At 51.4% G+C, this 13361-nt stretch overlaps 1 protein-coding gene across 2 annotated transcripts in view; it reads left to right on the top strand.

Annotated features, from left to right (window-relative positions):
• Positions 1-13124, top strand: part of GNB1L (G protein subunit beta 1 like) — a 59177-nt gene extending 46053 nt beyond the window's left edge. For both annotated transcript variants that reach the window (XM_070516688.1, XM_014827152.3), the window contains one exon: positions 12556-13124. In XM_070516688.1, the coding sequence (XP_070372789.1) occupies positions 12556-12807 (252 nt within the window). In that variant the 3' untranslated portion in view covers positions 12808-13124. The remainder of the gene's footprint in view (positions 1-12555) is intronic.
• Positions 13125-13361: the final 237 nt, after the last annotated feature.

The raw sequence follows: 13361 nt of genomic DNA, 5'->3' as shown, positions 1-13361 counted from the left end.
ACCAAGGAAGAGGGCATCTCTCGAGGCTCCTCTCCAGATAAGGAAGCTTTGCGCAGCAGCCTGGCAAGCCTGCCTTGCCTCACACTTGCCCAGCACGGGCCCCCAAAGCCAGGGAAAGAGGCCCTGAGTGGGCAGCACTGAGCCCCTGAGGCACATGGGTTGAGGGGGGTGGTCCCGGTTGAAAATCAGGACGTGCTGAAGTGCCCACCAGGCATCACCACGCCCTGGGTGCAACCTGGGGGTGGGGCTTTGTCACCAGGTATCCCAAGAGAGGCATGGAGCAAGGAAAGCTGGGAGCAGGGGTGTCATGGGGTGGGCAAGGAGTCCTGGGCAAGAGGGCAGCTGAGAAGGAGCAGGGCCAGAGGGTGCACCCCAGAAAGCAGTGACGTAGAGGCCCACAGATGGACACTGAGGTCGGGCAAAGTGAGACCTGTCACACTGCAGCTGGAAGGCTACTAGCCTCCCAAAAAGAACAGTCCTGTCAGAGAACCAAGGTTAGAACCAGAGCAAGCAGCCACACCGCCTGCCCCGGTGCGAGGTTGCCTGGCGTCGCTGGTGGGATCTAAGCAGGGGCCTGAGGGTAGAGGGCAGGTCCTGTGGTGCCCTGGGGAGCAGCTCAGCCAGAGCCCAGTGTGGGAGGGGTCACCGGTCACATGTGGGAACAGGGCACGCATGCACACCTCCTTGGCATCGCCTTTCCCCAGCAGACCAGCCTGTGCCAGCATGTGGCTGACTTGGAGTAAAGTCAACTTCCTGTCCATCTTTCTGTCCTGTTGTCCCATGGAGGCCCCATGGGAAAGAGGATCAGACAGGCCTCCCAGTGGGGCCAGGCCTGGCTGTAGGCAGCAGAGCTCCTGGTGCCTCTATCCAGAAGGAGGGTCTCTGAGGCCTGGGGATCGTGGGCCTGGGTTAGAAAGTCATAGTGATGGTGGTCATCTTTAGGAACTGGGGTGGAGCCACTCCGGTGCTGGGTCTTCCTGTGCTCAGCAGCCAAGGCCGCCTCCCTGGGTGCCACACCCGGCCAGGCGGGCATCAGGTTTTCCCTCACAGCCCCCGACTCCTGCTGGGAACCAGGCAGCACATAGGGTCCTGTGCTCCATCTCGCTGTGGTTTGAACTTCATCAGCCTGACTTTGCAAAGGGCTGAAACCTAGGCCGCTCCCCTGAGAGCCCCGTCGTAACCCGGACTGCAGCACCCCTGGCCCTGCACCCAGGGCTCCGGGAAGAGGCCCCTCCTGCCCTCGTGGCCTAGAGCTGCCTGATCTCTCCTGGCTTGTTTGGGAAACAGCTGCTGGAACTTAAGACTTAAATTTATGGGCATGTTGCAGTCCACAGATGAACTTTTACTGTCCTGATGAATTGGAAAGTTAAAGCAGAGGGGAGCCAGGCATGGCAGAATGGCTGTGGTTGGTGTGATGGTGGTGGCTGGGCCAGGGTCCCCGCTCGGCCCTGCACGTGAAACAGAGGAGAGTGCTCCTCCCGTTGGGCACGGCCAGCTCCCTTGCTCGGAGACAACTAGACTCCACGTTCAAAGTTGGACGCTCCAGTTGTGAAGCACAGACCTCTGAGGAGGAAGTACGGGGGGCCTCAAGGCCCTCAGCATCCCAGGCCTCCACAGGCGTCGTCCTCTGAGGCCCTCAGCTAGCGTGCCGGGCCCTGCCGTGCTGCAGCGTGGCTGCCAACGCTGGCCCTCGAGCCGCATAGGTGCAGATGTGCCTCACCTCGCCCCTGGCTGCTGAAGTCTCTATTGAGGCCAAATCAGCATCTCGCAGGCAGGCGCCGGGAGCCGAGACGCAGATGAGGTTTCCCGCAGCGGAGCGTGGGTAATGGGAGCCAGATGGCGGCAGCGCTGAGTGCGCATTCCTGGCACCTGAGGTCATGCGCTAGGAGCTCCTGGTGGCCAAGGATCCTTCCGGGAGGGTCCTGATCGAGGACGGGCTCGGCCAGGGGCCACAGCAGTGACCAGAATCCTTCAGCCACCTTTGTCAGGAAGCTGCAGCCTCAGGGGCGCATGGTGACGCCAGGCCTCCCGCCTGTCTTCCAGAGATGGCTTTCCCTCGAGCCACGGGGGTTTGGCCGTGGCCGTTGTCAGAGACACAGGTGGTACGCAGACCTGCGCCTTCCTCCCACACTTGGGGCAGGGCCCACGGCCTTGAAGCAGGGGCTGATTTACGGCCAGCAATATTTTTAGTTCTTTAAGTAATAATGAGGCCCTCACCGCCCCAGCCAGCCTGGGCTGAGTCGGACCAACCGCACTCTCCCTGCACTGCGCCCACAGCTGGTCGGCCAGGCGTCCTCTTGTCCCCGCTGCATGACTGGCCCTGCCAGGAGCTTTCCTCTAAAGTGCCGGCCGCAGGATGCATGGGGCAGGTAGGAGGGAGAGCACAGGGCCCTGAGGCCAGTGAATTGTGGGCACACCCAACCCGCTGTATGACCGAAGCTTCTGTTGCCACTTCTCATTTCCTGCCGGGGGAGCCGGGCCATGTGCCTTTGCCTTGGTGCCGGCCAAGTCTCTGGGAGGGGCTGCAAGAGTGGCAGGTGAGGCCGGGCACTCCTGTCCCTGTGGGCAGTCCTGTCCGTCTCAGCCCCTCCCAGGTGGCAATGCTAGTGTGAAAGGGGTTCCCACGCTGCTCCCGACTTCCATCGCTGTGGGGACCACAGTTTAGGGCTCTCTGCTGAAATTCCTCTTCCGCTTGCTTGGGCTCTTGGTAGTCATCAGTGGAGAGCAGACTTGAAAGCAGCCCTTTTCTCCCTGGGAAATGTCTCCAATGTTAACAAATTCACATAAACGTGGAATCCTGAGGAGGTGACCCTGAAGGAGGAGGTTCCAGGGAGTCTGTTGCCTGAGCCCGAGGTCCCCTCCCTACCACTGGCTCAGGGGCAAAGTTCACAGGAGGGAAAAGGATGAGGGACCATGCCGGTCAGCTTCTCAGCCTCATTCCCGGCTGCTCTGCCTGGTCCCTGAAAGTCGGGAGGGCTTACTCAGAGGGGCACCCACACACATGGGCACACATGGGATTTGCGCAGCGGCATCCATCCCACAGCCCTGCTCCAGCATGCGCCCATCTTGGTGGCCTCTGCCTGGAGCCCGGGAACCTACAGCCACATGGGCAGGCAGAGAGGGAGGCAGTGTGGAGGTGAGGGGCCACACACCGAGGGCCCACCTGGGTTAGCAATGAGAGTCAGAGGCTGTGTGCTGCTGTCCAGCCACGAGCGTGTGCTAGCACAGATAGGAAGCACACGGAGGCCCCCCAAGCCACAGTTCTGCCAGGCCAGAGCAGTGTAAGTGGGGCAGAGAATACAGGACGTGCAGAGACGATGCTGGTTGCAGTGGACGGTGGAGAAGGACGGGCCGTGAGAAGTGATCAAGGCTGGTGCCTGGGGCATCAGAGGCCCATGAATTGGTGGAGCCAGGCACTGGGGAGAAGCTGGTGGAAGGGCAGGAGGTTGGGCAGGGAGGGGGGGCCTTGACAGTGAGAAATGGGGCGGGCATGGAGGTGGCCAGCCAGGTCGCAGCTGGGGCCGGTGCCCAAGTGCTGATTGCACTAGTGGGGAGCGTGGGCTGTGGCCAGTGCAAGCAGGGCTGCGGCGAGCGGCCTTCCGCCTGTGGGGTGCCGGGGGGGGGGGGCTGTGTTGCTGCGGGGTTTTGGCAGGTCCTCACTGTCAGGTTAGGTTCCCTTCTCCTCCTAGGCAGGAGGGAGCCTGGATGGTGAATGGGTGTTGGGCCATCAGACTCGTGGCTTTTCTTCTCAAACCTGTTAATTTAGTGAGTTGCGTTGTTTGATTTTTGTAACATTAAAACAACCTTATAGTCCTAAAATAACCTGCTACGTAGCCTGTCCTCTTCCGCACTCTGTGGGGCTCGGTTGGAGTTGTTCAGGGCCGTGTGTCTGTCTGTCTCTCGGCAGACTGAGCTACACCCCCTCTCCTGTTACCTCAGGAGCCCCAGAGCCCGGAGGCAGCGTGCCCTCCCCTCCTGATCTCTGCCAGGTGGGCAGGGGCCAGTCTTTGCTGGTGCACCTGGGGCAGGCGTCTTCTCTGTGGTGAAGGTCTGATTTTCTTCTCGGACTACTTTAGGTCTCCTGCTTTCTTGGTAAGTTGCATTTTTCTAGGAACTTGTCTGTAGGCATAAAAATTTTCAAGCTATTTTCATACTGCCCTTTTTTTAGTTGTTTGTAGTGATTGTTTCCATTTCTGCTGTATTTGTAGGACTGTCACTTTTTTATTCCTGATCAATCTTACCTTTCTTGATCTTTAAAAAAATCTTTCTTTTTCCGTTTCACTGTTTCTGCTCTGATCTGTCGCTCCCTTCTCCCCATGTTTTCTGGGCTCGCCCTGCTGCTGACTTGAGCTGGGTGTGTGACCCGTTCGTTCTCAGCCTTCCTTTCGCTGAGGCTTGGGTGACCTTCTGGCTGCGTCCCACACTGTGAGATGTCGCCATCTTCATCAGCACTCACTCTTGGTGGACCTGATTTTTTTTTGTTTTTAAGACTTTATTTTTTTCCTTTTTCTCCCAAAGCCCCCCGGTACATAGTTGTATATCCTTAGTTGTGGGTCCTTCTAGTTGTGGCATGTGGGACGCTGCCTCAGCGTGGTTTGATGAACAGTGCCATGTCTGTGCCCAGGATTCGAACTGACGAAACACTGGGCCGCCTGTAGCAGAGCTCGCGAACTTAACTACTTGGCCACGGGGCCAGCCCCTTGGTGGACCTGATTTTTATTTGTTCTCTGACTGCTGAGCTGATTAGAGTGCTTTTATGTTTCCAAATATTTGGGGGGTTTTCCTCAGTTATTTTTTATTTTTCAGTTTCTAACTTAATTCCATTATGGTCAGAGAATAAGGTTTGAATGATATCAGCTCTTTGAAATGTGGGGGCCAGTCCAGGTTTCCTAAGAATTCCACATGTGCTTGGGAAAGAAGTGCTGCTCCTTGCTGGCTGCACGGCCGTCCCTGACGCACTGGGCCAGGCACATCAGCTGTCAGTCTGATGCCGCAGGGCCCGGGGCCTCTGGGAGGGTCAGGCAGAACCCCTGCTGCCATGCATCTTGCTGTCTTTTCCTATGTCCATGCATTTTTGCTTTCTGCGTTTTGAAGCTGGCTTAGGAACTTGCAGGTTTAGAACAGTAATCTTCTCCTCTCCCCTGGGAACTGTCACTTCCTCCCTCATCAAACTCCCTCCCGTCCTGAAGAGCCATGCACACGTCACCCTGGAGCACCCAACCGACCGTTCCAGGGGCTCCTGGAAGGAGGAGAGGCTGTGCTTTAGTCTCCCTCATCGTCTCTGGAAAGGATTTTTGCCTCAAAGCCTGTCTTGCCAACTATGGCTCAGGCCAGGTTTCCTCTGGTCATGACTTCCTTTTATAGCATTTTAAAAAATCTGTTGCCTTTAGCCTCCCTTCAGGTGTAGACGTCTCTCTCAAGGACCCGGTTTGCACATGGATTGCACTCCTCGTGCCTGTTCTGCACCAAGTGTTTTCCCCGGGCGTTCTTCCATTTCTGGCCCTCCTTCCAGAAGCCAGGAATGCCATCCTTCAGGCATCCCTCAGTGGAGGCCTCTAGTGTGAGCCACATGCTGACAGTGCCCGCACTTCTAGGTGCTTCTCTGGGTTCATACCGCCCCTCTGCTGGGCTGTGGAGACCAGCTCCCAGCCTAGTCACCAACCTTGGTGGGTCTTTCCCACGAATTTTGATTTCTGTGTCTTCGTTTTTATTCAGTTCAAAATACTGTCTATTTTCCCTTGTGATTTCTTCTTTGATCCAGTGGTTCCTTAGAAGTACATTAATTAATTTCCAAACATTTGTTGATTTTGTAGATATCTTTAATCTAGCTTAATTCTGCTGTCAAGGAAGGTGCCCTGTGCAATGTCACGATTCAGACCTTTATTGAGGCTTGTGTTGGCCCAGCACATGGTGCGTCCTGGTGAAAGTGCATGTGGTCTGCAGGTGTTGGTGGAGAGTTCTGTCCTCGCGACTCAGGTTGAGGTACTTTGTCGTGGTGTTCAGTCCTCAATATCCTTACCCGTTTTTTTGTCTAGTTTTCTTGCAGTTCCTGAGCGAGGTCTTACAATCTCTGAGTGTAGTGAATGTGCCTGTTTCTCCTTGAGTTCTGTCGGTTTTGCCTCTGCAATTTTGAAGCTCTGTCATTAGGAATAGAAGCATTGGAGATGGTTAGCACATCCTGCTGAATGGTTGTTGGAAATGTCTGTGTCTCATCATGTCCTTTGTCTTGAAGTTGGCCTTGTCTGACTAACACCGCCGCGTGAGCTTTCTTAACGCTGCCTCTTTTCATGGTGCGTCTATTACTTTCGACCTATCTTGATTTTTTTGTACTTAAGACCATCTTTTGTAGTCTTGCTTTTTGATCCTTTCTAACAATCTCTGCCTTTTAATTGGAGCACTTAGTCTGTTTGTACTTAATATAATTATTGATGTGTCTGGCATGAAGTCTGCTGTCTTGATACTTGTTTCCACTTGTCACTTCTGTTTTTGACCCCCTCTTACTACTTTTCTGCCACCTTGTGTGTTAATCAGAAATTTAGTTTTGAGTATTCCTCTCTTGGCTTCTCTATTATAGGTCTTGTCATGTTTTTCCAAGTGGGTACTCGCAGGCTAACAGTACGTACGCATCCTTAACTTAGTGTTGTCCCAGTCCCCACCTGCTTGTCACAACCCCACACTGGCATGATCCCACTCACCTGCACTCCCACCCTTTCTGCTGCCGCTGTTATGTATTTTATTTCTACACATATTATAAACTCCACCTTATAATGGCATTGATTTTGCATTAAATCATCAGTTGTTATTTCTTAAAGTTTATAGGAAATCAACAACATAGTATTTTATATTTACTCACCCGTTACCATTTCTGGTGCTCTTCCTGGAGATCCGAGTTTCTGTCTTGTTTTGTTTCCCTTCAGCTGGGAGAATATCCCTTAGCATTTCTCATAGTCTAGTTCTACTGGCAAAAAATTCTCTAGCTTTTGTTTATCTGAAAAATGTTTTTATTTCACCCACCTTTTTCAAGAATTCTGTCTATAGAATTCAGGGACGTTAGTTTTGCTTTTCTTCATGCACTTTAAAATTGTTGTTCCACTGTCTTCTGGGCTCTGCTGTTTCTCTTGAGAACTCATCATATCTTATCGTTATTCCCATCCACATCGTGTGTCTCCCTCCGTGGCTACTCTCCAGACCTCCTTTTCATCTGTGCTTTCAGCAGCGTGACTGTCCTGGGGCCTCTGTAAGTCAGGCAGTTTGACATCATCCCATTGGCCCTTGAGGAGCTGTTGTGTTTTCTTCAGCCTTTTCTCTCTCTTCTTCGGGTTGGATAATGTCAATTGCTATGTCCTCTAGTTTACTGATTTTTTTAAAAAAAATAATTTCCCTTCTGTTGTTAAGCCATCCTACAAATTTTTTATTTCATTATTGAGCTTTTCAGTTCTACATTTTCTATTATTATTTTTTTTTTATAAAAGACTTTTTTTTTTTAGAGCAATTTTAGGTTTATGGCAAAATTGAGAGGAAGACGCCTGTTTCTCTTTTCTGCAGGACATTTGTTACATTGATGGTCCCAGAGTGACACGTTATCACCCAGAGTCTGTAGTTTACGTTAGGTTCACTCTTGGTGTTGTACGTTCTGTGGGTTTGAACAAATGTGGATCCACTGGTATCCACCGTTACAGACTCACAGACAGTATTTTTGCCGTCCTGAAACCCTCTGTGCTCCACTTAATCATTCCTCTTCCCCCACTAACCCCTGCCAACCGCTGACCTTTTTACTGTCTCCATAGTTGTGCCATTTCCAGAATGTAATATAGTTGGAATCACAGAGTATGTAACTTTCTCCAATTGGCTTCTTTCATTTAGTGATATGCATTTAAGTTTCCTCCATGTCTTTTCATGGCTTGATAGCTTCTCTCTTTTTAGCGCTGAGTAATATTCCATTATCTGGATCGACCACAGTTATCCACTCACCTCCTGTAGGACGTCTTGGTTGCTTCCAAGTTTTGCCAATTGTGAATGAAGGTGCTATAAACACCCATGTGCAGTTTTCTGTCTGGATATAAGTTTTAAGCTCCTATAGGTAAATAGCAAAGACTACAATTGCTAGATTGTATGGTAAGAAATGTTTAGTTTTGTAGGAAATCACCAAACTGTCTTCCAAAGTGGCTGTGCCATATTGCATTCCCACCAGCAATGAATGAGCGTTCCTGCTGCTCCACGCCTTCAACAACATTTGGTGCTGTCAGTGAACTGGACTTTCGCCATCCTAACAGTTGTGCAGTGGCATCTCGTTGTTTTAATTTGCAATTCCCTGATGATATATGATGTGGAGCATCTTTTCATCTACTTATTTACCATCTGTATGTCTTCTTTGGTGGGGTGTCTGTTAAGGTCTTTGGCCCGTTTTTTGATTAGGCTGTTTGTTTTCTTATTATTGAGTTTTAATAATTCTTTGTATATTTTGGATAATAGTCCTTTATCAAATATGTCCTTTGCAAATATTTTCTCCCTGTCTGTGGCTTATCTTCTCATTCTCTTGACGGTGTCTTTCACAGAGCAGAAAATTTTAATTTTAATGAAATCCAGCTTGTCAGTTCTTTCTTTCATGGAGTAAGTCTTTGATGTTGTATCTAAAATGTCATCACAATTCCAAGGTCATCTAGATTTTCTCCTGTCTTACCTTCTGGGAGTTTTATAGTTTTGTGTTTTATGTTTGAGTCTACGATGGATTTTGAGTTAATTTTTGTGAGGGTGTATGGTCCGTGTCTAGATTGACATTTTTGCATCTGGATGTCCAGTTGTTCCTGCACCATTCATTGAAAAGACTCTGCTCCATTGTGTTGCTTCTGTTTCTTTGTCAAAGATCACTTGAGTCTCTGTATGTGGGTTGTTTCCGGGCTCTCTGTTCTGTCCCACTGGTCTCTGTCTGTTCTTTTGCAATATGACAGTGTCTTGTCTTTACAGTAAGTAAAGTCAGGTAGTATCAGTCCTCCAACTTTGTTCTTCTCCTTTAATATCATGTTGGCAGTTCTGGGTTGGTTCTTTTTTATAATTTCCATTTCTTTGCTAACAGTTCCTATCTGTTCACTCATCAAGGCAATTTTTTTTGTAGTTCTTTGAATACATTGCCTTTCATTTTTTGAACATATTTAAATAAGTGCTTTAAAGTCTTCAACTGATATGTCCAACATCTGTACCATTCTGGGCCAGTTTCTCTTAACTATGGGTCATATACTCCTGCATCTTTGCATGTCTGATACTTTTTGTTTATGTGCTGGACCTTGTAAGTGATATGTGATGGAGACTCTGAATTCTAGTATTTTGCTCTGAAGAGTGTTTACTTTTTTTCTCACAGGCAGTTCAGCTCCTGGCCATTCACCTTGAGCTTGTGCGGCCTTGGGTCCCTGCTCTGTCAGGGCAGCTCTGTGGAAAGCCCAGGTCCTTCACAGCTCCTCTCATGTGGTGGGACTCAGCTCCCAAACTCTGCCTCCCATTCAGACCTTGCCTGGGGCGTGGTCCCAGCCCTGTCTCAGTAGGTGGAGAGGGGCCCTGCCTGCCGGTCGGTCCTTGTTCCTGAAGCATGGCCACTGCAGCACCTCAGCTGGTCTTGGGTTGTCGAGCAGTCTTTGCCCTTGGGCCACTGGGCCTGAGATCACTGTTGATCTCTTTTATCTATTTAACCCTGCAGCAGCCCCCGTCTGGTACACCCTATGTAGTGCCCTGAGCATGCACAGACCTCACACGAGGACTCATGAGGAACCACACACGATCTTCAGTCCCTTCCCCTGCTGCCTCCTTGCTGCTGCCTCACCTCACAGATTTCAGCTGCCCTAGCTGCCCCACACTGATCCTCGCCTCCTCAGCTTCACGTGGCTGCTGGGCTCCGCCTGGACCTCATGGCCAGGACATTTCCTTGGGCAGAGAGCTGCCAGGGCGCTGGGGAGGCTCGCCTCGTCAGCTGCCCCTCCACCCCGCTGTCCAGTGCCTGCACACGCTTGCTTAGTGTGTTTTGTCCAGTTTGGCAGTTGTTTACAGCGTGAGCGTGGGTCTGGTACCAGTTGCTCCGTCACAGCCACATTCCTACGGTTCTTGCATCATGACTGATAAGCCTGTTGATTTGTCCAACAGATACTCCATCCTTCGTTGTGTTGTACCCTCTGTCATCAGCTCTGCTGTATAGTCTATCTCAGGGCTTCTGCTCTGAGTTCAGTCTTTCCTATCACTAAGAATATAGACTCCTGATTCTCTTGTCTGCAGGCTCCTGGTATCTTTCCCAATCATTCTTTTGGTGTCTCTTATGCACAGTACAGATTTGGATTTAACTTTGGAAGCCAATCATGAATCTATTGAGTGTATTTTTATTCCTTTATGGAAAAATACAAGGGCAAATACTAGGAAACCATAGTGCCTGATGTTGGGGTTGGGGGGAAAGTAATGTTTTTGCCGTTGCTTACACTGGGGTCTCAGATAATCTCTCAAGTAGGAGGTTGACTGTTGTGTCTTTGGCCTCAGATGACAGGAGATGAGCAAATCAGTGAACTTCACAAGCGCCCCGTCTCTCACTGTCCTCCCGTATTTCTGTTAGTTACATAACCGGTTCTTTAGCCATAATCCTCGTATTGTTTTAGACGTAATCCCACAGGTGAGTAGATCCAGCGCGCTCTGCCAGACCATTTGCCGTAGTTCTCCAGTTATCTCTTACAAGACTGGAGTTAATCTTCTAGTCCTTCAAGAAGAGCTTATGGGAGCATATTCTTTGAGTTCTTACATGTTAAAAAATGTTCGTCTGTTGTCTTTATACTTGAGCCACAGTTGGCTAGATGTAAAATTCTTGGACCGTGCCTCCCTTCGCAGCCCTTGCAGGCTTCACTCCGCCGTCTGCTGGCACAGACGTGGCCGTGGAACGTTCTGAGGACAGCCTGAACCTTACCCTCATAATCTACTTGATCTTTTTGCAGACTACTGCAAGGACATTTTTGAGCTACCAAGTCCATTGATTTTACTGAGGCATCTCTTGACGTTGACCATTCTCTAGCCCTTCTTTGAACTTGGATCATAAAACTTCAGTTTCTAGACGTTACTGTTGATTTTCTAAGTCAGTGAGTGTTGGAGCCCTCCACCTGCTGTGCACAGCTGCGGCTCTCTGCCGGCCACCATGACCCTGTGTGTCCCTTCCTTCTCACTCACTTGGGATCATTCCCGCTCTTGCCATCTTGTCTCCGGTCTCCTCCAGCTGTCTCGGTTCCCCTTCATTTCTCTGAATTTTTCCTTCCACTTCCACCCTGCACTCTGCTAGTCCAGATTTCCTGCTGTGGGTTCTTGTTTTACAGAGATAATTGCTTCGTGAAGTTTTGTTTTATTAATTTATGGTAAAAATGCTTGTGACAATTTCTGTTTGCTTCCGAGGAAGGTTGCCTTCTGTTTTTCCGTGTTTCTTTCCCCCTTTTTCCTTGTGTCTTGGTAGAAATGAGTGATTCTCAACTGAGGCCACCATGCCCCAGCAGGAGGTGATTGGGAGGAAAGGGTGCAGTGAGTGGCTGGCGAGGGCGACTTCTGGGCGGCAAGGGCTCATGGTGCACAGGGCTAGGCCAAACACAGCATCACTGGAAGCAAGTGGCCATTTTGGGTTGTCATAGTGATACCAAAGTGCCTCTGTCATTTAGTGTTTGGGGACAGAGATGCCAGATTGCCCCGCAAGGCACGCAGCAGTCCTGTGTAAGCAAGAATGGCCGTGACCACAGAGGCAGTGCTGGTTTTCTGCTCGCTGCAGGGGACACGTGTTGGGGAGGGGTCCTCACCCAGCACTGAGTGCAAGGGCACTCAGCCCCTGGAGAGAGGCCAGCTCCCGGCGGTTCCACGCACTAGGATGTGCCTGTGCACCTCCTGGTTTTGTCGTGCCTCCTCCCTTCTCAGAGCCCGGCCAGGCACTGACATTGTGCCTGTGGCCAGGGTGGCATGCCCTGAATGGCTCCTGAACCTGGCCTTTGGTCATCCTCACTTGTCCTGCCCATACTCTGCTAGTTCCCACTCTTGGCGGCCCTTCCAGGCCCCTTGCATTTTAAGGTTTCACTTCCCTCTTAGTGTTGCTGAAGATGGAGTTGGCATTTCTTGTACTCCTCATGCTTTGGGTGAATGTGAGGTTTCTCCAGAAGGGAGAAATGCTGACTTCCTGCTGCTGTCGAGCTAGAAATGTTGCCTCTGATCTGGATGCTAGGGTGCAGTATATTTCTGTGGTGAGGGGCTCTAGGAGCTGGGAGCCCACTGAGGTCTTTCCTGGGGCCTGACAAAGAGAGATTCAGGGCTCTCTGAGGGGAGGGCTTGACGTCCTCTGTCATAACTGAGGCTTTGGCTGAGGGCAAAGGTCAGGCCACTCTCGTCAGCAGGTGCACCGGCTCGGGTGGGGGTGGGTAAGTGCGCAGGAGCATGTGGCCGTCATGGTGGGCTGTGTGTCCCTCCATGTTCCAGCTGGCAGACTGGGGCGTCCATGGGTGAGAGCCTCTGTGACGGGTCTGAGAGGCCACCTAACGCTCCTCCCTGCTGCTCTTGATCCTGTAGGCACTCAGGACTCAGGAACTCACCAACCCTGGAATCGCTGATGTCAAGATCCGGCCAGACCGCAAGATCCTGGCCACCGCAGGCTGGGACCATCGCATTCGTGTGTTTCACTGGTGGACAATGAAGCCCCTGGCTGTGCTGGCCTTCCACAGCGCTACCGTCCACTGTGTGGCCTTCGCCACTGACGGCTTGATGGCTGCGGGATCCAGGGATCAACGCATCAGTGTCTGGTCACTCTACCCACGCACGTGACTTGCCCACTCCCTTGTCAGGATGTGTGGAGGGCAGGGAAGTGGGCGCCCGCACTCCAGCCTGACCCAGGTGTGTGGAAACCATATGTGGGGACCCTGAGGATGGCAAGTCGCGGGTTCTCTTCCAGTTACGAGAAGAGCCCAGTCCATGGAGTCCTTGCTTTCTGCATGAGCCTTGTGTTTCCTTTCATGAAATACAGCATCTGTACAACTGGCTCTGTGGTTTGAAAGGAGTAACTGGGCCAGACACCTGGGCGTCTGTGACCCAGGAGAGGCTAACCTGGGGGTGCTCTCCGATAAACTTCTAGTTGCAAACCTACGGGCTCGAAGTACAAATTCTCCAGGTGACCCCCCTGATTCCCACATAGAGTCAGAGCTGAGAGCCATGCTCACACCCTCCACTGGGGAGGGCGGTCAGCGCCTGTCCAACTGAGTGTGACCCTAGGTCCTGCCAATTCCGCATGGCTTCTCACCTCAGGATGGCCAGGAGCTCCCGGCACGCAGTGCTGAGGGCAGGACCAGTAGAAGGAGGTGACTGGACTCCCAAATAGCAGG

The sequence above is a fragment of the Equus asinus genome, chromosome 8 (assembly GCF_041296235.1).
Source record: "Equus asinus isolate D_3611 breed Donkey chromosome 8, EquAss-T2T_v2, whole genome shotgun sequence".
In the NCBI taxonomy this organism is placed as follows: Eukaryota; Metazoa; Chordata; class Mammalia; order Perissodactyla; family Equidae; genus Equus; species Equus asinus.
The sequence above is the reverse complement of the archived record's forward strand: the minus strand, read 5'-3'. Positions and strand labels throughout refer to the sequence as shown.